The sequence below is a fragment of the Homalodisca vitripennis genome, chromosome 4 (genome assembly GCF_021130785.1).
Source record: "Homalodisca vitripennis isolate AUS2020 chromosome 4, UT_GWSS_2.1, whole genome shotgun sequence".
Taxonomy (NCBI): domain Eukaryota; kingdom Metazoa; phylum Arthropoda; class Insecta; order Hemiptera; family Cicadellidae; genus Homalodisca; species Homalodisca vitripennis.
Genome location: NC_060210.1, coordinates 199,235,751 through 199,259,420, shown reverse-complemented (window position 1 = coordinate 199,259,420; position 23,670 = coordinate 199,235,751). Strand labels below are relative to the sequence as shown.

Genomic DNA, 23,670 nt, shown 5'->3' with positions numbered 1-23,670 from the left:
TCAGATTTCTGAATGCTGGTCTGCACGACTCTCCATTGTAGTTTTGTAATTTTTCTAACGGCTTTTTTCTGGAGTGTAAATACTCTAGATAAATGTGATTTTGCACAACCTCCCCACAAAACCACACCGTATAACAGGTGGGGGTATATCAGTCCATAGTACGCCGTCATCAGTACCTGAGTTGGGCAGTATTTGGATAGCTGCTTCAAAACATAAATGCCTGAGGACAATTTTGAACAAACGTTGTCTACATGACTATCCCATGTCAACCCTCGATCAAGGTGTATACCAAGGAATTTAGTCGAGTAGACTTCTTCGATCCCAGTCTCCTCCAACATCACTATAGGACTTTGATCAGAGACGGTCGGCCGCAAACGAAATTGAACAAACACCGATTTTGACGGGTTTGTTTTAAGATTGAGCTCATTGAAATGTTGAATTAATTCGTTGAGCTCAGTGAATGTTGTCATTTCAAGTTCTGAGTTTGATTTTCCTTTGAAACAGAGAGTCGTGTCATCGGCACTGGACTATTCGTCCTCGGTGCAAAGTGAGCCAGCGTCATTGACATACAATAGAAAGAGTAGCGGACTGAGAATGGAGAATGGAGGAGAATAGTAAGTATAGTATGTCTATGTATTTGTATACTCTAATAAAACGCCTTCAATTTCTATTCCTGTCCTGTTACAAGCCCACATATTGCCTTACCTAGGATTGCAGGCGCGCTGGTCTCCTCTCAACTGCTCCACGCAGGACTTATGGAGCAAGAAGTCCTTCCACTGCCCCGCCCACACGTCCGAGACCTGCAATATTTCGGCAATAAAAATGGACATATAAAAATCCAATTGTTCTTCGTAACTCAGAAATAAATGAACAGAACGTTTTAAAATTATTGACATTCATATTTTCATCTAAAACCCACTTGTTATTTCTGGTTCATTCTACTCAATTACTAAAAGATTTTATACCGTTATAACAAAAGAAAATGTAAATATATACATAAGAAGACACAAAATAGAAAACAAAATCCTGGAGGAATATTTAAAAATGTATGTTTCCTATTTTATTAAATACAAAATTATTTTTTTAAGAATAAAGCTGATAAATGAAATGAATGTGTTGTATTTATCAACTAAACGACAATACTAAGATAAATCATTCAACAGACAAAATGTTAAAATGCTATGTACAACAAAATATGTTACCAATAACTTAAATATTCGGTTGAAAATAATATACTTCACAGTATATACGTACATTTAAACTGTATTCCTTTACGTCATGGCTTATTAATAAAATATACTGTCAACATTTTATACCATTATTTTATACTATTTTTTTAATTTCAGTTGTCATTAAAATAAATAACAACAAAACCATTACTTTGTGAATTACCAGAAAGACAATCTAACGAACGTTAAAACTGGCTACATACATGTTAAAATCATCTTAAACAATAAACTAAACTTGCTACTTATTATAATCGACTTTCTTTCAGTGAATTATCAACAATTTTATAGATTGGAACATACTCAATAAGACGTTTTTTTATTCACATCCCAGAAGTAGTTGTTTATTTCTGTAATAGCAACTAAACAATTTTATTAACAAATTAAATGAGTAGAACGAAATGTTTTGTCAGTAAAATAACTATTAATGAAGGGAAAAATCCACGACCCGATAAGAGGAATGTATATTAGTATTTACTTGCCTGAAAACCGAGGCCACAATACGCACACGGCCTCAGTACTAGCGTGTCGACCTCATCCTCAACCCTGCAATGGAGTCGAGATTAGGCATCTGTAAATATAAAATTGTTTAAATGAGACAGATGTGACAAGAGTGAGCACAGAAGTTCTACAGATGCTACGACAAAATGCTACCACAGAACAGAATTTGGAAAGAACAGAAGCGGGGATTTAAAATAACTAAAATAAAAAAACATTTCACAGAAAGGAATATTATTTTGGGTTCTCATATAAATGAGTGCACCTATAAATTATTTAAAATAATTGTTCATATATTGTAATATTGTGGTAATTTGGATCTGGTTAACCAAGAATGAACCATTAGTATTTTCTTTGATTTAACATATTCAAGGCCCAATATGGGATGATATTCTTCCAATCGTAAAAATCTCAGGATTATTATTTACTGATTACCTTAAAATAGTACATACAAGGTTACATTTGATGCTTCGGTTGATTTGATCATCTTAAATTCCTCAATCGTCACTCATCTTCACCCAGAAATACAGTAGATAAAGCAAAACACTTCTTCTCTGTAATTTGTCACAAGACATTCTAGATCAAAGATGATTGGATAAATCGAAACCAGTATCAAGTTTAATCTCACTTCAGCTTATTTCAGTTTGGGCTCACTTTGCAACTCCTAAAGTAGAAGTGAAAATTTGGATTCATCTCTATCATTTCGTTTTTATCTGGTAATACCCCAAGACAGAATTGGGTAAATAGTAACCCTCCCAAACCCCAATTTCGAATAAATACTCATATAGTAGTTTGTCTTAATAATTGTCCGAGTGGCTAGTTGTTTTCCAATTCCCTCATTAGGGCTTAGCCTGGTTGAGTTTTAAGGGATTAGCTTAATAGCCAATCCAACCAAAACCCAACTCGGCATTAATGATAATCCCAACACCACATGATCAAAACTGGATTCACTCAAAATCCTCAATTCCTAACATGGATTCTATATTGACAACCCCGAATCCAACTTAGGATCGTTGATATCCACACGGCACCAAATTGATAACCGGAAGCACACCAAAATTTACATAAAAATCTATTTAACTTTGGTGTGTTCCTAAGATCATTTTAAGGCTTCCTAAGAAGTTTTTATGACCATAAGTGTGTTTTAAGTAAGTAAGTAAGGGATATCTTATTTTACCAGGCGACTATAGGGCTAAGAAACTCTCTCTAACACCTAATATGAGGACCAACTTGGTGACTTCCGAACTACCACCAATCGGACAGGGGGACTGCTTACAAGGACAGGATCGCTCAACGGTCACCCATCCAAGCAGAAGCCATGCTCGACGTTGCTTGATTCGGTTATCTTGCGATAACCGCTGTACCCGCTACACTGCGCATGTTAAATTAATATGGTATTTATTTGGAGAACCCTATTTCGTACTGCTTCAACATTATATCATAACAACTGTTAAACGTTTCTGTTCTATACCAAACACTTTTGTTTAGTCCTCTACACAACGAGACCATCATTAACAGCAGGACGATCGCGAATAAAGATTTTTATCAATTCTAAATATTGTATTGTGTTGTTTTCTTCCTTTAAGTGTCACTTTTAACGTACGTATCATAACTGTTTATCAAAAGAAGTGGGCCCAAGAATAAGCCTTGAGGGACGCCACATCGCTAATAAAACAACAATCTATTTAATCAAAGCTCAGTTTAATCAGTGATCTTATCACGATTCTATGGCTCATGTGGTCATCGACCAGAGACGAGATGGCCGAAACGTAGACGGTCCCACGACGAGCGGACGGCCGGCCTTGGACATCGCGTGCAGAGCGAAGACTGGCAACGCCGAATCAACGCCGGTCATAATATTTATTATTGCGCCAAGTAATTGATTTGATCCCGAGGCCACCGTTGTAATGGGCGATACCACACGTAATACGGCGGAGAACTGGTCCTGGCGCTGCAATGCGCGATCCTCAGTCACGTGACTCCAGCTGTGTGCTGACTGCGTTATTCGTTCAGTCCAAAAACCGCCACTTCAGTGACTAGGATTATGCTATAAACCGAGTTTTAATAATTATTACAAAATAAAATAAAAATTACATCAGGTCAATTAGGTCAAGGACCTTAAAGTTAATTCAAAGGATAATATCAGAACATCACGCTCTGAGGATTGAAATATATTTTCTTTCTCTATTATTTTTAAGTTTTTATGTTCCAAAACCTTATAGTTAATGACAAACTTTAAACAAAGAATTGAAAATAACAAATATTTGGTTATAAACAATTGTTTCTCCGTGTACCATTTTATAAAATACATTTTTAAGTAGAGTAATATCCATATAGTCGACTGTTTCCTGTCTACGCTTTTTATCGGTACCATCGTTCTTGTTCTGTATCGACTCTCCCCCTTATTCTATTTGATAAGATCTTCGCGAAGGCCAGTGGCCCATGAGGACGACCAGGATAAGGCTTAAAGGGATATCAGCCTCGTATTAAAAAATAAATAATGGCACATACAATATTGCGTCATCATATTAAAATTGTTTTGCTTGCATGCCTTGTTTAAAATTAAGATTGCACTTGTAATACAAAAAGTTAATTTCTTGTACAACATATTTCGGTAATCATGTCAATAGTGTTAAACCAATTTCAACATTAATTAATTGTATTGTTAATATTGAAACTTATAATTACAAAGACAGTAAATACTTTTCACGAGAGAGACGTCTTGTGAAGGGAACAAGAACAGTTGTTCCGCCAGTGTAAACTGACATTATCAGATCGCAATATAGCACGCTCCCAGGTAGTACCTGGCTGTATCCTGCAGGACACCCGGCACATCCTGCAGGACCTCTGACCCCTGGCCGCTCTAATCCTGCATTTCACGCCAATTGCTCCTCTCCCTGCATAAATTGCGCGCTTATTAGATTTCCCGCCTTGAAAATCAATTCCGGTGTCGACAAGATGTTTAAAATTCATAGCTTCCTGGATTTACAAGGTTAGGTTTATTGATAAGCGGTTCATAATTACAACTGGGCGATTCATTCCGATTTTAATAAAAAATATTCTTGGGCACTTTAGAAAATACATAGTACACAACTTGTATAACGTCTGGAACGATCTAATTATCGTATGTTGTTATAGTCTACACTTCAATCAGTGGATGATAGTTAGCGAAGACCACTCAAGGGGCTGTAAAATTGTTTATTTGTCCCTGTCTGTCTATCTACTCGCACGATATTTCGAATACAAACCTGTAGACGAAATTTAGCATGAAGCTTCATTTTTATACAAGTAAAATCGAGTTCGATGATGGTGCCTTTGAAATCATGAAGTTTGGCTGAATATTAGCAAACATTATTATACTGGTCTTACGGGTAACAATGATGGCGACGAAAAAACACAGAATAAACAAACACATTAGTAAACAAAGTACATATAATGAAAAGGTTAACCATATGACAATATCCAATATCTTATCAACACACTATGAAGTTTCTGTGTTCGATAGATTAGTTTCATTAGTTGAACATGTTAGCCCTGCAATGACGTATTCACAACTAAAACGTTAAAGAGCTTTTTTTACTCTGTTAAGTTGACTGGGCTTACTAATGAAAAATCGAATAGATGGAAGCTTTCTTGAAATCACTTTTTGTTGTACAAATAATTTATTAATTATAAAATTAACTTTGCAAATATTTTGAGTCTTGAAATTTGAAACATGGCTCTGGACACGATAACAGTGCGATAGAATACAGTTTTACACAGTAAACTGTAACATATACGAATGCACATGCCTAAGATAGTGCACTTAAAACAGAGGGAATTCCTTTTGCCACCTGAAGACCAATAGATGTTTGTTACTGGATAATGCACTTTTTATTTATTTGCGTGGTTTAAAAAAACTCTAGTTGTATGTCCTTGTGTACAAGACGTACAAATAAAATGTTACTGTAAATGTTTTAATTGTAAAATGTGCGGTTGTGGCCTTTAATTGTAAAACAACGTATTGGTGGCAACATTTCAAGTTAGCTGTTACGACATTTAATCGGTCTGCACCAGCTGATGAAAGCGCTGATGAAAGCACTCTTCGTGTGTGTTCGTCTGTATAAACGACACCTTTCAAATTATTTAACTTGAAGGGTAGAAATTTGATTTGTAATTCCACCCCTATAACAAAATTGAAAATGGTAAACACGGGTCCACTGGGAGTCGTTCTCCGGCCCAGGGTGTTGTCCGCTGTGGGGTGAACGAAAGAATCTCCACTTCTGACCGTTATGTAACATTCTTTACTACAACAAGAAAGCCATCACAGTGATGGCACCATACAGTCTTGATGGATTATAGGGTCTCATATGTCATGTGAGTAAGGGATAAAAAAATATGTCTGCTTTTACCAGGCGAAGTTTGGGCTACGAAGCCCTTCTCTAACACTTAACCTGTGGACCAACGTTTTAAAGGTGACTTCCGATCCACCACCAATGGCCGGGCAGGCGGGCTGCTTGCAAAGACAGGATCGCTCAGCGGTCACCCATCCAAGCAGCAGCCACGCTCGACGTTGCTTGTTCAGTTATCTTGCGATAAACTGAGTACCCGCTACACTGCGCCATTCTACGTTAGAATGTACAGAAAAGTTCAGCATCGATTACCCACTTTATTATTTCACTCTACGTTTATATTATTTTGTATGTCATGTGATACGGAACCCTAAAAATATATAAAATACTGATTGGTCCATAAAATATAAACGAATTATTCTAACAACAGGGACTCTGCAAACATACTTTCTTCCAAAAACAGCAGACAATTAGACGGAAACAGTGAAAGATAAACAGACCGGAAACCCAGGTAAGCAACAGGCGATGATTTGTTTGACAGCAGCGTCGGAACGATTAAAATGGCCAGAACAGGATCTGTCACACTGGAGGCGTCCTCTGGAAATAACATGCTGAACGATGTCGCGTCCCTTCACCCTTCACGGGATACTCGGACAGCGAAGTGGGGATAAAGTGGATCACTTTAACTAACGCATCTTTTGCAACATTATTTGGCATCTGATCGAGGGGTAAAATCAATCAAAATCTATTTTCAGCATCAGATTAATAAGAGGTGAGTGTGCAAGTGATAAATGTGGCGTTATATAAATAAACGACATGGTTTTATATTTTTGGTTTGTGATGGAAAATGGATGATAAAAGGATTTCTGCCATTAGGCTATTTTTACAACTTTTCATTCCTCGAAATGTAGTATTATACTTTCTTCTAACATATAACGATAGCAATAGGAAATGGTTTATTGCATATCAAAGAATCAGATTACGTCACTGTTAAAAATATCAGAAATCACAGAAAATAATTATTTGTATAATATTCGTCATCGAAATGTAAAAAGAATTAGCGTACATCTAGTGTTTAATTTTTGTTAATATTACAGTTTGCAAAACCATTTATAGTTCTATTAAACATGTCTTAAATTTGGTGTATTCCAGATATTTAAGGAATTCAAAAGTTTTAGACATATTGTGCAACACATTTTTGTTTGTGCAATGAAACACTCTATTTTTATTTTTACTCAGATTATAGTTATTTGCTACATGAGACATCCACCAATGAAGATAATGGAAAGCAGTAAAGCACTATAACGTCCACTTGTAACGTAGACCAAATATCAAATCAAAATCAAAAATCAAAATAAAATTTATTTCAAAACTAGCCTAAACCCGCGGCTCCGCTCGCGTGGCAGTAGAGAGGGCTACATCAATCAAGCATCGAAAAGAAATACTAATTTTATTATACGTTTTTCCAATTAATTTATTGCTCTACTAATACATCGTAGCATATCATAAAATCTATTATAAAAGTTTTTTGTTTATTTTAATGCGTTTTGGTAAACAACGTTATTAGTTGTATTATTTGGAGCATAAATATAAAGGTTCTTCGGGTTTCCGACTCTTGAGCAAGCGACGTATAATTGACCGTGCGAGAAACATGAGGGTTCCAGATGGATTCCTGCGACGTTAAGTGATTGTCCTTGTGCCTTATTAATCGTCATTGCGAACGCAAGTCGAACGGGGAACTGAAGTCTCTTAAATTCAAATGGCAAGTCGGATGGAATTAAGGGGATGCGAGGGATGAAGACATCTTCCCCGGCAGATGTTCCCGACAAAATCGTTTCTTCAATGATATTTGGATGTAAATTTTTGACGGTTAGTCGAGTGCCGTTGCACAATTTTGGTGGTCGTAAGTTTCTCAACATCATTATCGGTGATCCTACTTTCAAGAGTAATTGATGTGACGGCATTCCTGATGGTTCAAGTGAGTTTAAAAAACTCCACAGGGTAGTGTACAGCTTGTTTTCCAATAAAATTCGTCAAAAAACTGCTCAAAGGAATTCTGTAAAAAAAAAATGTTGAGAAAAAACATTTTTCAAAGAATATTTACATGAGAAAACAAAAATACTTGCCTATTTTTTTAAACCTTTTACTGATGGAAAATAACACTGTTCTTGGAAATTGTAAAAAAGATATCAAATCACGTTTATCAAAAATTTGACATTTGTGACACGTTGTAAATGTCAAAAAATGTTTGTTTACATAGAAACGTCAAAAATATTTATGTTTACTTAGTTACTGTCAAAAATAACAACAATTTTTTGTCGCATTATATATGTTTACAAAGAACAGCTGATTAAAAATTTGAAAAGACTCTTTCACTTAATAATGTTTGCTGCAATGCATTTCTTACGGGTATTTCTGTAACCAGTGGGGTGGAATCCTGAATCGGGAAAGGGATAAAAAGTATCCTATAACCTTCTACAGATCAAGACGAACAAATTAAAAAAAAAATTAGGCGAATCCGTCCAGCCGTTTGTGAGTGATGCTGTTACACACGAACAGTTTCATTTTTATATATATATAGATTTGCAAACAAGCACAGTACACACAATATGAATGAAATTAGTCCCACATGGGCCAAAGAGGCTTGTGCGTGGTGACGAGTCAGTTTCTACTCGCTGTGCACAGCGGTATCATAATAGTTATACTTAATAACAATAAACTATTTTATATCTATTTGCAAAACAATTATTAAGTATGAAATTTAAAATAATTTGTGTAATTTGTAGGCCACAAACAACATTAATAACAGATAACAGACGAGTGAGTACGAGTCGTGTAGCTGTTCCTCTACGTGACAGAAACTGCTAGCTAATGGCTGTGCGTGATGTGCAGCAACTAAATATAAGTGTCCGTGTAGACCAAGTCACAACAAGTGAAGTACTATAACGTCCACTTGTAATGTAGACCAAATATAACAGACGAGTGAGTACGAGTCGTGTAGCTGTTCCTCTACGTGACAGAAACTGCTAGCTAATGGCTGTGCGTGATGTGCAGCAGCTAAATATAAGTGTCCGTGTAGACCAAGTCACAACAAGTGAAGTACTATAACGTCCACTTGTAATGTAGACCAAATATAACAGACGAGTGAGTACGAGTCGTGTAGCTGTTCCTCTACGTGACAGAAACTGCTAGCTAATGGCTGTGCGTGATGTGCAGCAGCTAAATATAAGTGTCCGTGTAGACCAAGTCACAACAAGTGAAGTACTATAACGTCCACTTGTAATGTAGACCAAATATAACAGACGAGTGAGTACGAGTCGTGTAGCTGTTCCTCTACGTGACAGAAACTGCTAGCTAATGGCTGTGCGTGATGTGCAGCAGCTAAATATACAGTAAGTGTTTGTGTAGACCAAGTCACAACAAGTGAAGTACTATAACGTCCACTTGTAATGTAGACCAAATATAACAGACGAGTGAGTACGAGTCGTGTAGCTGTTCCTCTACGTGACAGAAACTGCTAGCTAATGGCTGTGCGTGATGTGCAGCAGCTAAATATAAGTGTCCGTGTAGACCAAGTCACAACAAGTGAAGTACTATAACGTCCACTTGTAATGTAGACCAAATATAACAGACGAGTGAGTACGAGTCGTGTAGCTGTTCCTCTACGTGACAGAAACTGCTAGCTAATGGCTGTGCGTGATGTGCAGCAGCTAAATATAAGTGTCCGTGTAGACCAAGTCACAACAAGTGAAGTACTATAACGTCCACCTGTAATGTAGACCAAATATAACAGACGAGTGAGTACGAGTCGTGTAGCTGTTCCTCTACGTGACAGAAACTGCTAGCTAATGGCTGTGCGTGATGTGCAGCAGCTAAATATAAGTGTCCGTGTAGACCAAGTCACAACAAGTGAAGCACTATAACGTCCACTTGTAATGTAGACCAAATATAACAGACGAGTGAGTACGAGTCGTGTAGCTGTTCCTCTACGTGACAGAAACTGCTAGCTAATGGCTGTGCGTGATGTGCAGCAGCTAAATATAAGTAAGTGTCCGTGTAGACCAAGTCACAACAAGTGAAGCACTATAACGTCCACTTGTAATGTAGACCAAATATAACAGACGAGTGAGTACGAGTCGTGTAGCTGTTCCTCTACGTGACAGAAACTGCTAGCTAATGGCTGTGCGTGATGTGCAGCAGCTAAATATAAGTGTCCGTGTAGACCAAGTCACAACAAGTGAAGCACTATAACGTCCACTTGTAATGTACACCAAATATAACAGACGAGTGAGTACGAGTCGTGTAGCTGTTCCTCTACGTGACAGAAACTGCTAGCTAATGGCTGTGCGTGATGTGCAGCAGCTAAATATAAGTGTCCGTGTAGACCAAGTCACAACAAGTGAAGTACTATAACGTCCACCTGTAATGTAGACCAAATATAACAGACGAGTGAGTACGAGTCGTGTAGCTGTTCCTCTACGTGACAGAAACTGCTAGCTAATGGCTGTGCGTGATGTGCAGCAACTAAATATACAGTAAGTGTTTGTGTAGGCCAAGTCACAACAAGTGAAGTACTATAACGTCCACTTGTAATGTAGACCAAATATAACAGACGAGTGAGTACGAGTCGTGTAGCTGTTCCTCTACGTGACAGAAACTGCTAGCTAATGGCTGTGCGTGATGTGCAGCAACTAAATATAAGTGTCCGTGTAGACCAAGTCACAACAAGTGAAGTACTATAACGTCCACTTGTAATGTAGACCAAATATAACAGACGAGTGAGTACGAGTCGTGTAGCTGTTCCTCTACGTGACAGAAACTGCTAGCTAATGGCTGTGCGTGATGTGCAGCAACTAAATATACAGTAAGTGTTTGTGTAGACCAAGTCACAACAAGTGAAGTACTATAACGTCCACCTGTAATGTAGACCAAATATAACAGACGAGTGAGTACGAGTCGTGTAGCTGTTCCTCTACGTGACAGAAACTGCTAGCTAATGGCTGTGCGTGATGTGCAGCAACTAAATATACAGTAAGTGTTTGTGTAGACCAAGTCACAACAAGTGAAGTACTATAACGTCCACTTGTAATGTAGACCAAATATAACAGACGAGTGAGTACGAGTCGTGTAGCTGTTCCTCTACGTGACAGAAACTGCTAGCTAATGGCTGTGCGTGATGTGCAGCAGCTAAATATACAGTAAGTGTTTGTGTAGACCAAGTCACAACAAGTGAAGTACTATAACGTCCACCTGTAATGTAGACCAAATATAACAGACGAGTGAGTACGAGTCGTGTAGCTGTTCCTCTACGTGACAGAAACTGCTAGCTAATGGCTGTGCGTGATGTGCAGCAACTAAATATACAGTAAGTGTTTGTGTAGACCAAGTCACAACAAGTGAAGTACTATAACGTCCACTTGTAATGTAGACCAAATATAACAGACGAGTGAGTACGAGTCGTGTAGCTGTTCCCTCTACGTGACAGAAACTGCTAGCTAATGGCTGTGCGTGATGTGCAGCAACTAAATATACAGTAAGTGTTTGTGTAGACCAAGTCACAACAAGTGAAGTACTATAACGTCCACTTGTAATGTAGACCAAATATAACAGACGAGTGAGTACGAGTCGTGTAGCTGTTCCTCTACGTGACAGAAACTGCTAGCTAATGGCTGTGCGTGATGTGCAGCAACTAAATATACAGTAAGTGTTTGTGTAGGCCAAGTCACAACAAGTGAAGTACTATAACGTCCACCTGTAATGTAGACCAAATATAACAGACGAGTGAGTACGAGTCGTGTAGCTGTTCCTCTACGTGACAGAAACTGCTAGCTAATGGCTGTGCGTGATGTGCAGCAGCTAAATATACAGTAAGTGTTTGTGTAGACCAAGTCACAACAAGTGAAGTACTATAACGTCCACTTGTAATGTAGACCAAATATAACAGACGAGTGAGTACGAGTCGTGTAGCTGTTCCTCTACGTGACAGAAACTGCTAGCTAATGGCTGTGCGTGATGTGCAGCAGCTAAATATACAGTAAGTGTTTGTGTAGACCAAGTCACAACAAGTGAAGTACTATAACGTCCACCTGTAATGTAGACCAAATATAACAGACGAGTGAGTACGAGTCGTGTAGCTGTTCCCTCTACGTGACAGAAACTGCTAGCTAATGGCTGTGCGTGATGTGCAGCAACTAAATATACAGTAAGTGTTTGTGTAGGCCAAGTCACAACAAGTGAAGTACTATAACGTCGACCTGTAATGTAGGCCAATGAGTGTAAACGACGGTATAACAGTAAACGGGGGATGCTCATGCATCACGCGTGGGGGTGCGGGCGAGATGCGTGTCTCGGCTAGAACGTGTGCGTGCGGAAGCGTGAAGCACGCAACTTTCCGCTTTTTTGACGCACAGTCGATATTTAGACCCGCGGTTGTGATAACTTTATACCGACATCTTCCCTCTGTTCAGCTCCAACGGAATACGTGTGGAAACCGAGCAGATATGTGTTGAATACCCTTAAGTACAAAAAATACAAATTACATATTCTTTTATTAACAGCACAGAAATGTATGCCATCATTTTATACCAGTTGACTTTTAATGACGGAGTACTTCAGACCACGTGTCGCATAACAGGTTTATAGCTAACTGTGTTACTGTCACATGTTAAAATGTCACATTTATACCATTTATATATTCTGCGATTTCCACGTTTCCCTCATGATTATCTGTAATTCCAATATAAACATATTGACTAACTCCCAGCCAAATTCTATGGAGTGACATGCACCATAGTCGATCTCGGTTTTGCCTACATAAAAAATAAGCTGCTTGCAAAATGTCAAATATCACGTTGACGAACAGACAGACAGTCAGAAATGGAATTTTTCTACCCCTCGAGTGATTGACTCCGCTAACGCTCAGGTAATAACCGTGACGAAAAATTCGTGATTTTACTGCTTGAAACGAAATCCTTACAGTTATGTGCTATTGAACACTAGCGAGTTAATATCGTCTCAGTAACTTATTCAATGGCGGTTACAGGTACGGCGGTTATCGCGAGATAACCGAATCAAGCAACGGCGAGCGTGGCTGCTGCTTGGATGGGTGACCGCTGAGCGATCCTGTCCTTGCAAGCAGCCCGCCTGCCCGGCCGTTGGTGGTGGTTCGGAAGTCACCTTTAAGCCGTTGGTCCCCAGGTTAAGTCTTAGAGAGGACCTCTTAACTTTAACTTCGCCTGGTAAAATAAGACATTGTATTATGTAAAAGCGTTGCGTTTATTACAATAGGACCAAGAATAAATTAATACTTCTTGAGAACTGAAAACATTAAGTGATTAAAAAGTGTATAACCGCTTTTTAAATTGAAGAAACATTAAACTAAAAGTGAGTAACTTTTCCTATGCTGGCTCTGGGAACGTAGCAGAACCTATGGGTGAGTTTGGGGCAGAGCGACACATACTGTGTATGCTGTTATGAAGTTTGTCTATAACCTATTTAGAAAGAGAAGGGAAACTGCTTTACAACCCATTCTGGGAATAGAGGACTCCAAGAGCACTAACTGGCTTGTTTATAACCTATTTTGGAAGTAAAGGGAAATTGAAGTGCACTAAGTGGCTTGTTTGTGGCCTCGCTACAGTTATGGGGTGGGCGGGTCACGCAGTGGCTCGATATACTGGCCTCACTTCGTGTCGCACAGGTGATAAACACTAACTGTGAACAAATACTGGAAAGGAAATTGCACTAATTTAGTTAGGTAAACATGCGGTAATTTTCAATTAATTATAATTTTATTTAATTTAAGATGTTAATTCAACAGAGAATGAATGGGCAAAAATCCAAATGTATAGTTTAAAACTATGTACACTAAGTACCAATTATCTTATAAGGAAATACTATTGATCACAACATTCTCTTGATGGAACAACATATCACAGCGCACTCCGGCGGATAGTTCTAATACTACCACTGACTTAGATCAGTAATAGGAAATTTTGATATCAATGCTAGTTACAAACTTCAATAAGACGCATCGAAAATATAAAACACACAGATGTGACTGTGACAACCAATCTCAGCAAGATCCGGCGAAAAGACCTAGTATTGTCATTGACGGGACCTAACAGCACTAGCGAACTCTGTTGACCAATCTAGTTACTAACGTCTAGGGTTGGACTGTAAAATGTTATTTCTGCTATGGACACTATCTTTTTATGTTTTTAAGGGGGGTTTTAATCATGGAAAAGAACTACCACTCAACTATTAACATAGTGAGGGCTCTAGAGTTGACAACAAGTAGCTTAAGATTCCTCCTCCGTAGACTAATGGTTCTAGTCTCGGCTCTCTAACCGATAGATCACGGGTTCAAATCCCGTGCAGGTCCAATAATAATAATAAAAAAAAAAAAAAAAACAGTGCACTTCGAAGCCGGCATAGTTAACGCTGAGGCTTAAATGAGATTTAGAAAAGTAGCTTAAGATAATGTAAGATAGTGTTTAGGGTAATCTTTTATGAAGACATTGCAATTGTAGAGAAAGTACTTTGAGAAATACTTGGTCAAGAAATATTTGTTGATGTTAACGTTATGAAGAACAGAACAATGTCAAAAAATTTAATGATGTAGATTACAGTTAAAATATTATAATTTTAAGGATTCTGCCACGTCGTCCAGTCTCTGTGTAGTTGTTGATAATAAATATCTTGGATGAAAGTATACTCATGAGAACCGCTCGGTCACAGGCTGTTATGGAGATAAAGGACACAATTACAGTAACGAATGGATAGTCTCACACAACAAAGTTATGGCTCAACAGCAGTTCCTTGCCCGACAGTCTACTTGCCAAACATCCATAATTTGCGGCTTTCGTCGCCCAGTTCCTGTGTAGTTGTTGATAATAAATATCTTAGATGAAAGTATTCTCATGAGAACCGCTCGGTCACAGGCTGTTATGGAGATAAAGGACACAATTACAGTAACGAATGGATAGTCTCACACAACAAAGTTATGGACCAACAGCAGTTCCTTGCCCGACAGTCTACTTGCCAAACATCCATAATTTGCGGCTTTCGTCGCCCAGATCCTGTGTAGTTGTTGATAATAAATATCTTAGATGAAAGTATACTCATGAGAACCGCTCGGTCACAGGCTGTTATGGAGATAAAGGACACAATTACAGTAACGAATGGATAGTCTCACACAACAAAGTTATGGACCAACAGCAGTTCCTTGCCCGACAGTCTACTTGCCAAACATCCATAATTTGCGGCTTTCGTCGCCCAGTTCCTGTGTAGTTGTTGATAATAAATATCTTAGATGAAAGTATACTCATGAGAACCGCTCGGTCACAGGCTGTTATGGAGATAAAGGACACAATTATAGTAACGAATGGATAGTCTCACACAACAAAGTTATGGCTCAACAGCAGTTCCTTGCCCGACAGTCTACTTGCCAAACATCCATAATTTGCGGCTTTCGTCGCCCAGTTTCTGTGTAGTTGTTGATAATAAATATCTTAGATGAAAGTATACTCATGAGAACCGCTCGGTCACAGGCTGTTATGGAGATAAAGGACACAATTACAGTAACGAATGGATAGTCTCACACAACAAAGTTATGGACCAACAGCAGTTCCTTGCCCGACAGTCTACTTGCCAAACATCCATAATTTGCGGCTTTCGTCGCCCAGATCCTGTGTAGTTGTTGATAATAAATATCTTAGATGAAAGTATACTCATGAGAACCGCTCGGTCACAGGCTGTTATGGAGATAAAGGACACAATTACAGTAACGAATGGATAGTCTCACACAACAAAGTTATGGACCAACAGCAGTTCCTTGCCCGACAGTCTACTTGCCAAACATCCATAATTTGCGGCTTTCGTCGCCTATTTCCTGTGTAGTTGTTGATAATAAATATCTTAGATGAAAGTATACTCATGAGAACCGCTCGGTCACAGGCTGTTATGGAGATAAAGGACACAATTACAGTAACGAATGGATAGTCTCACACAACAAAGTTATGGCTCAACAGCAGTTCCTTGTCCGACAGTCTACTTGCCAAACATCCATAATTTGCGGCTTTCGTCGCCCATTTCCTGTGTAGTTGTTGATAATAAATATCTTAGATGAAAGTATACTCATGAGAACCGCTCGGTCACAGGCTGTTATGGAGATAAAGGACACAATTACAGTAACGAATGGATAGTCTCACACAACAAAGTTATGGACCAACAGCAGTTCCTTGCCCGACAGTCTACTTGCCAAACATCCATAATTTGCGGCTTTCGTCGCCCATTTCCTGTGCAGTTGTTGATAATAAATATCTTAGATGAAAGTATACTCATGAGAACCGCTCGGTCACAGGCTGTTATGGAGATAAAGGACACAATTACAGTAACGAATGGATAGTCTCACACAACAAAGTTATGGACCAACAGCAGTTCCTTGCCCGACAGTCTACTTGCCAAACATCCATAATTTGCGGCTTTCGTCGCCCAGTTTCTGTGTAGTTGTTGATAATAAAATAATATCTTAGATGAAAGTATACTCATGAGAACCGCTCGGTCACAGGCTGTTATGGAGATAAAGGACACAATTACAGTAACGAATGGATAGTCTCACACAACAAAGTTATGGACCAACAGCAGTTCCTTGCCCGACAGTCTACTTGCCAAACATCCATAATTTGCGGCTTTCGTCGCCCAGTTTCTGTGTAGTTGTTGATAATAAATATCTTAGATGAAAGTATACTCATGAGAACCGCTCGGTCACAGGCTGTTATGGAGATAAAGGACACAATTACAGTAACGAATGGATAGTCTCACACAACAAAGTTATGGACCAACAGCAGTTCCTTGCCCGACAGTCTACTTGCCAAACATCCATAATTTGCGGCTTTCGTCGCCCAGTTCCTGTGTAGTTGTTGATAATAAATATCTTAGATGAAAGTATACTCATGAGAACCGCTCGGTCACAGGCTGTTATGGAGATAAAGGACACAATTACAGTAACGAATGGATAGTCTCACACAACAAAGTTATGGCTCAACAGCAGTTCCTTGCCCGACAGTCTACTTGCCAAACATCCATAATTTGCGGCTTTCGTCGCCCAGATCCTGTGCAGTTGTTGATAATAAATATCTTAGATGAAAGTATACTCATGAGAACCGCTCGGTCACAGGCTGTTATGGAGATAAAGGACACAATTACAGTAACGAATGGATAGTCTCACACAACAAAGTTATGGCTCAACAGCAGTTCCTTGCCCGACAGTCTACTTGCCAAACATCCGTGATTTGCGGCTTTTGTTGTCCAGTCCCTGGGTAATAAATAGTTTCTGAGTAATATCACTTCTTTAGTATTATGTTGGTGGTGGATTCTTATTAGTTAGTTATTAGAGTAGTCAGTTTGACGATTGTATATTTGTACTTTCGTGCATATAATTTGATGTATTCTTACGTAGTTTGTCTTTGGGGGTTGTAACTTTAAATACTTAAGTGATCTCATTCCAGTTTTTAAATATTAAAAATGGTTTATGAATATGTGCTTATTTAACATAGGTTGGATGGTGTATCAGTAAAAGTTATTTCTCAATAATAAAGCCCCCAAAGTATTTCAATATTTACTGTCCGTCTGTGTGCCAAAATGTCCCAAAATTATCTACTTATAGAGCCACGACCGATGTTATGTAAAAAAGCGCATGCAGATGAGTCAGGATCAAAAAGAGAGCCAGAAGTTGTGTGACAAAGAACACCATGAGATCACCACCCCTCTGCGCTATCCCATATCATGGAGAAACTAAGAATACCTACATCCTTCCGTAAAGTGGCTTTCGGGGAGCTTGGATTACTGACTTTGCCTAGCCTCTACATTCTCGACGTCGTGCTATACTGCCGATTCAAGTGAGTCTCACTTCGGGGTAGCGACGTACATCAACTTACACGGGACAACTTTTGTATGGCACAGCACAGAACTACTGTAAGGTTAATCAATAGGCTCCCCGAAGTCATCAAACGCGTCAATAACAACAAACAATGTAATTCCCGATTAAAACACTTCCTAGTGTCTAGGACATTTTACTCAGTTGACGAGTTTGTGATGGGCCGCTGGGATAGTCTTCGGTAACATTAAAAAATGTTTTCTAACTCCCCTTCTAATATCCGGCTACAGGGGTCACGTACCCAAAAAATAATTTTAGTTTGATATTTATCTATTATTTACTTATAATTAAATTGTGTTAGTTATTAGATTAGGACGCTTGCTTATAAAATTATTGTTAATTGTTTCCTGCAATAAAGAATATTATTATTTTATTATTTATATCCACAGGACTGCGACGGGTGCCGAAAGTTAGTTATAAACTATCGACCGATATCCGTCATCGCAGTTTTGCCAAGACTTGCGCTATTAATTGCCAACTCCCCCGCTCACTTTGCCAGTTAGCCAACATTATAACTGAAACCGGAAGCGATGATACCGGAAGCGTGACTCTCGCGTCACGTGACTCACGCCAGTTCCTCGTCCGTCACACGCCACATTCGCGCCGCAACATTCATCAGCGACGGAACTAGTTTGTGATCGGTGTTAAGAGCGGCGGCGTGCACCGGCAATTACTTTGTAACACCGAGCCTCCAAGGATTTTATTTATGTCGGCGCCGATTCGTCACGGATTAAACGGATATTACCTGGCCGACATGCAGAGAAACTCCTAATATAGAACAAATACTACCAGCTACAATGCTAAAATGATAAGTGACTGATAAAACTCTAAATGGGAAAGTCGTTAAGCATTCGGAGAATTCGGCGGAGAGTTTGCACTAAATCTTTCCGTAAACTATAAATTACGCTAAGTTATCATATCAACCTACCAGCAATCCCTGAAAAGCATCCACCACTACGTATTACAGACGAGACCAACTATCCAAGAACGTAACCAGGAAAAATTTGGGAGGGGGTGGAAATCCAGATAACTGATCATTTCCCGTAGTGGACAGATAGTAAAGCTCCATTTTGTTCCTTAAAAGGTTCTTGACCCGTTTCTTTGTTGAGAACAACAATCTTACAGCAGTACATGTCAGTAATGCCGAATTATTTAAATAATAATAATAATAATCATTTACTAAAAAAATTATTGAATAATTGAAAATTGGGTGGGGATTCCGGACCCCTTGGACCTCCTCGCTGGCTACGCCCTTGCAATTACCTGAATATCAATGAAAGTTTAAGTTTTGTCAATCACAGGTTGTGGGGGGGGGAGTGACGCGGGGACTTGAATAACATTTAGTAGGGAACGACACGCCCTCGTTGCTGTGCTCATTTTTTACCTTTGTAACAAGAATGTCATTTTCATTTGTAAATTCATAAAATGTTGGATATAGTTTAAATTTTGTTGGAGAATGATTTTGGAGCTTCAGACTGGAATTGTTTTTCATATCACTTCAAACTAGGCTTAGATGATTATTTTTCAGATGCAAAATTGCACGTCCAAACCGGATTGAGAAGCTAATCACTAAGCTACTAGAGTTGGCGGGCGGTATTTTGGTGGCGCGCCGGTGTCAACTCGTCTAAACGTTTTCTGGTTCACGCCGTGTAGAAACATTTAAATTGTTTGTATAATTCTGCCTCGTTTTGGAGGGCCACCTTCAATCAACAAATGGTAAATCTACGTGTATGTGGATTGTCTTGGATGCTCTTTTCTTTATGTTGGCAGTATTTAATCATCAGTCGACACAAAGACTATTACTGTGAATACGATGATTGAAAATGCTTCCACACAGCGAGATCGAATTATCTCAAGATATGTTTTAAATGGTCTGAACCCGGACACTGATATTTAAATAAAGATAAATGACTACCTTTTTCATACATATATTTGAGAGGTATCAACGAGAATCTAAACTATCTCGGTTAATATTTGTATTATATATGATATAACATTAAAATCCCAATTCTAAAGTGTGATTCACTAGTTAGCGAAGTGAAAAATGTACTTATAAAGTGACTGGGTTAGCTAGATGTTGCAGAGAACACAATATATTTTCATTAAGGTTTAAGGTAGTTATAGAAAACCATTAAATAGGTTGTATGTATTCTGATCAGAATAAATATATTCCAGAAATAGCCGGCTGATGTTATAGATCTTTTCCAGTTACCGGTTCCAATATCCGCTCCAGTTATCTCTTTCAAATATACATATGAGATATAATATATTTTAAGAACAAAATATTATACGAGTATTAAGAGAAAGATATTAAAAGAGAATATGTTTAAACCAATTTCTTGCGGGTTCAAGATGAAAGCTTTACCTCCTCGTACCTCAGACACCGACTTATGATCATAAACGATGAAGATACAACGAAGCGCATCATCTCGTAACTACACGTGTTTAGGATGAAAGCTTTACCTCCTCGTACCTCAGACACCAACTTACGATCATAAACGATGAAGATACAACGAAACGCATTATCTCGTAACTACAAGTGTTTAGGGTGAAAGCTTTACCTCCTCGTACCTCAAACACCGACTTACGATCATAAACGATGAAGATACAACGAAACGCATTATCTCGTAACTACACGTGTTTAGGATGAAAGCTTTACCTCCTCGTACCTCAAACACCGACTTACGATCATAAACGATGAAGATACAACGAAACGCATTATCTCGTAACTACAAGTGTTTAGGGTGAAAGCTTTACCTCCTCGTACCTCAAACACCGACTTACGATCATAAACGATGAAGATACAACGAAACGCATTATCTCGTAACTACACGTGTTTAGGATGAAAGCTTTACCTCCTCGTACCTCAAACACCGACTTACGATCATAAACGATGAAGATACAACGAAACGCATTATCTCGTAACTACACGTGTTTAGGATGAAAGCTTTACCTCCTCGTACCTCAAACACCGACTTACGATCATAAACGATGAAGATACAACGAAACGCATTATCTCGTAACTACACGTGTTTAGGATGAAAGCTTTACCTCCTCGTACCTCAAACACCAACTTACGATCATAAACGATGAAGATACAACGAAACGCATTATCTCGTAACTACAAGTGTTTAGGGTGAAAGCTTTACCTCCTCGTACCTCAAACACCGACTTACGATCATAAACGATGAAGATACAACGAAACGCATTATCTCGTAACTACACGTGTTTAGGATGAAAGCTTTACCTCCTCGTACCTCAAACACCGACTTACGATCATAAACGATGAAGATACAACGAAACGCATTATCTCGTAACTACAAGTGTTTAGGGTGAAAGCTTTACCTCCTCATACCTCAAACACCGACTTACGATCATAAACGATGAAGATACAACGAAACGCATTATCTCGTAACTACACGTGTTTAGGATGAAAGCTTTACCTCCTCGTACCTCAAACACCGACTTACGATCATAAACGATGAAGATACAACGAAACGCATTATCTCGTAACTACACGTGTTTAGGATGAAAGCTTTACCTCCTCGTACCTCAAACACCGACTTACGATCATAAACGATGAAGATACAACGAAACGCATTATCTCGTAACTACACGTGTTTAGGATGAAAGCTTTACCTCCTCGTACCTCAAACACCGACTTACGATCATAAACGATGAAGATACAACGAAACGCATTATCTCGTAACTACAAGTGTTTAGGGTGAAAGCTTTACCTCCTCGTACCTCAAACACCGAACTTACGATCATAAACGATGAAGATACAACGAAACGCATTATCTCGTAATTACAAGTGTTTAGGGTGAAAGCTTTACCTCCTCGTACCTCAGACACCGACTTACGATCATAAACGAAGAAGATACAACTAAACACATTATCTCATAACTACAAGTGTTTAGGATCAGGTTGCTCTGTTTTTTATGTTCAATTGCAGATTTATGGTGCATTCTTGTTTCACGTTAAATGCATCTCTGTGTAAAGGCACTATCTACTTCACTGCTTGGTTTTAATATACTGGGAAATTAGAAAAAGTTTGAATAAACATTAAATTTTTGATTCAAGAATTCTGAATTTTGAAATGAAAACTTTGAAAATTTACTAGGAGTGCCGATGGCCCAGCAGTCCAAGATGCCTGACTTTAGATCTTAGGTAGATATAGCGCAGGTTCAAATCCGGTCTCTGGCCGTTAAATTTCTTATCAGTACCATCGACCTTGTACTGTATCGACTCTCCCCCTTACTCTTGACGGGCAGAATAAGGCTAATAAAGGAAATCTACCTCTACGTTTATATAAAAAAAGAAAATCTGTATTGTCGTTATTAGTCAAATATTTTTTTTCCTTACTATATAAACCTAATGACAGTCTAGTCTAAAAACGATATGGATCAAATTATGAAACCGTCATATACCAGAAATGAACCTAATAGGACAGTAATAACAAGTTATTCGCTAGGACTGAATGACAAAGGACTGAAAAAGTTCATTCTCAATCATGTTACTATGGTTATATAAATATTCATTCAAAAGTAGAAAAGTTTAATTTTTACAAATTTAATTTATTACGACCGTTGAAAGCAGCAGAGCGTGTATTTACCTCAAAACTACCTATAGGTATTTATAGGTAGGTAACAAAATCTGATGACAGACCTATCTTAATTCAGTTAGCTCTGGGCAAGTTGTTGAGTGCCCAAATTGGGTGTTGTTCAACAGCTTTTAGATCAAATTAATGTCCATGGACAGAGTTGGTGGCTGACAGGTCCACTATTATCAACAGTCAATGTTCGTGATATAGTGTTTAGTAGACAGAAGCGTATGTATTACTTTAAAAAAAATTTGACACGACTTTATTAGATAAATTTTAATTGTTCACTAATCATAATTGAATAATCATGAAATTGGTTTTGTAAGTTGCCTTTGTCAGAATATTTACGGTCAATTACTTCTTTTCTTCATATGTTATGCCGTCTTCAGGAGACAGAACGACATATGCATAATAGTTCTGTTCAGGAGTACCCCAAGGATCACAACTTGGGCCCATGATCTTTCCGGATTTTACCAACGGTAAGGGCAGGTTTGTTATTAATTCATTCTACTTAATCAAGGCTATCTACAACCAATTTTACTGCCGCTGACAGAATTTTATTATTTAATATTGTAACCGTTTATTCTCTCAAATTTACTACCATAATTTTAATTTTCTTACCTATCTTAGTTTTCGGAATACAAACATACTCTGATCTATGCTGAGCAAAATTACTGTCAACACAAGGTTGCGTTATTTTCCGGAAGATTTAAAAGCTGCGAGGGGAGACCGCTGATTCATTGAGCTCCGACTCATGTTTACCCCGACGTGTGCGTGACTTCGTGCGCTTTTACAGAAAACTCGTAACAAATGTAACTAAAATAGCGGCTAACCGTTCGCTCCAGCTGCGATTCTCTCTCGGCCCACAAGGCCGTCGGGTTTTAACGTTCTTGTTAACTCTCAGGCTTTTCCTTTCCCTCCAGTATTTTACCCAAGTCGTTGAATGGTAAAAAAATGAGGTGACAACTAAAAATTTGTGATTTTAGTTTGCACTCTTAAAACCCACTGTACTAAATGCTTTCTTGTATTTAAAAAAGATTGAATAACAATAGTAGTTAAAATTACTGTACATTTAAT

At 38.4% G+C, this 23,670-nt stretch overlaps 1 protein-coding gene across 2 annotated transcripts in view; it reads right to left on the bottom strand.

Annotated features, from left to right (window-relative positions):
- Positions 1–23,670, bottom strand: part of LOC124360881 — a 107,816-nt gene that overhangs the window by 9,353 nt on the left and 74,793 nt on the right. For both annotated transcript variants that reach the window (XM_046814857.1, XM_046814858.1), the window contains exons 9-10: positions 1,709–1,772; positions 706–800 (exon numbers count right to left, since the gene is read on the bottom strand). In XM_046814857.1, coding sequence (XP_046670813.1) covers positions 706–800; positions 1,709–1,772 — 159 coding nt within the window. The remainder of the gene's footprint in view (positions 1–705; positions 801–1,708; positions 1,773–23,670) is intronic.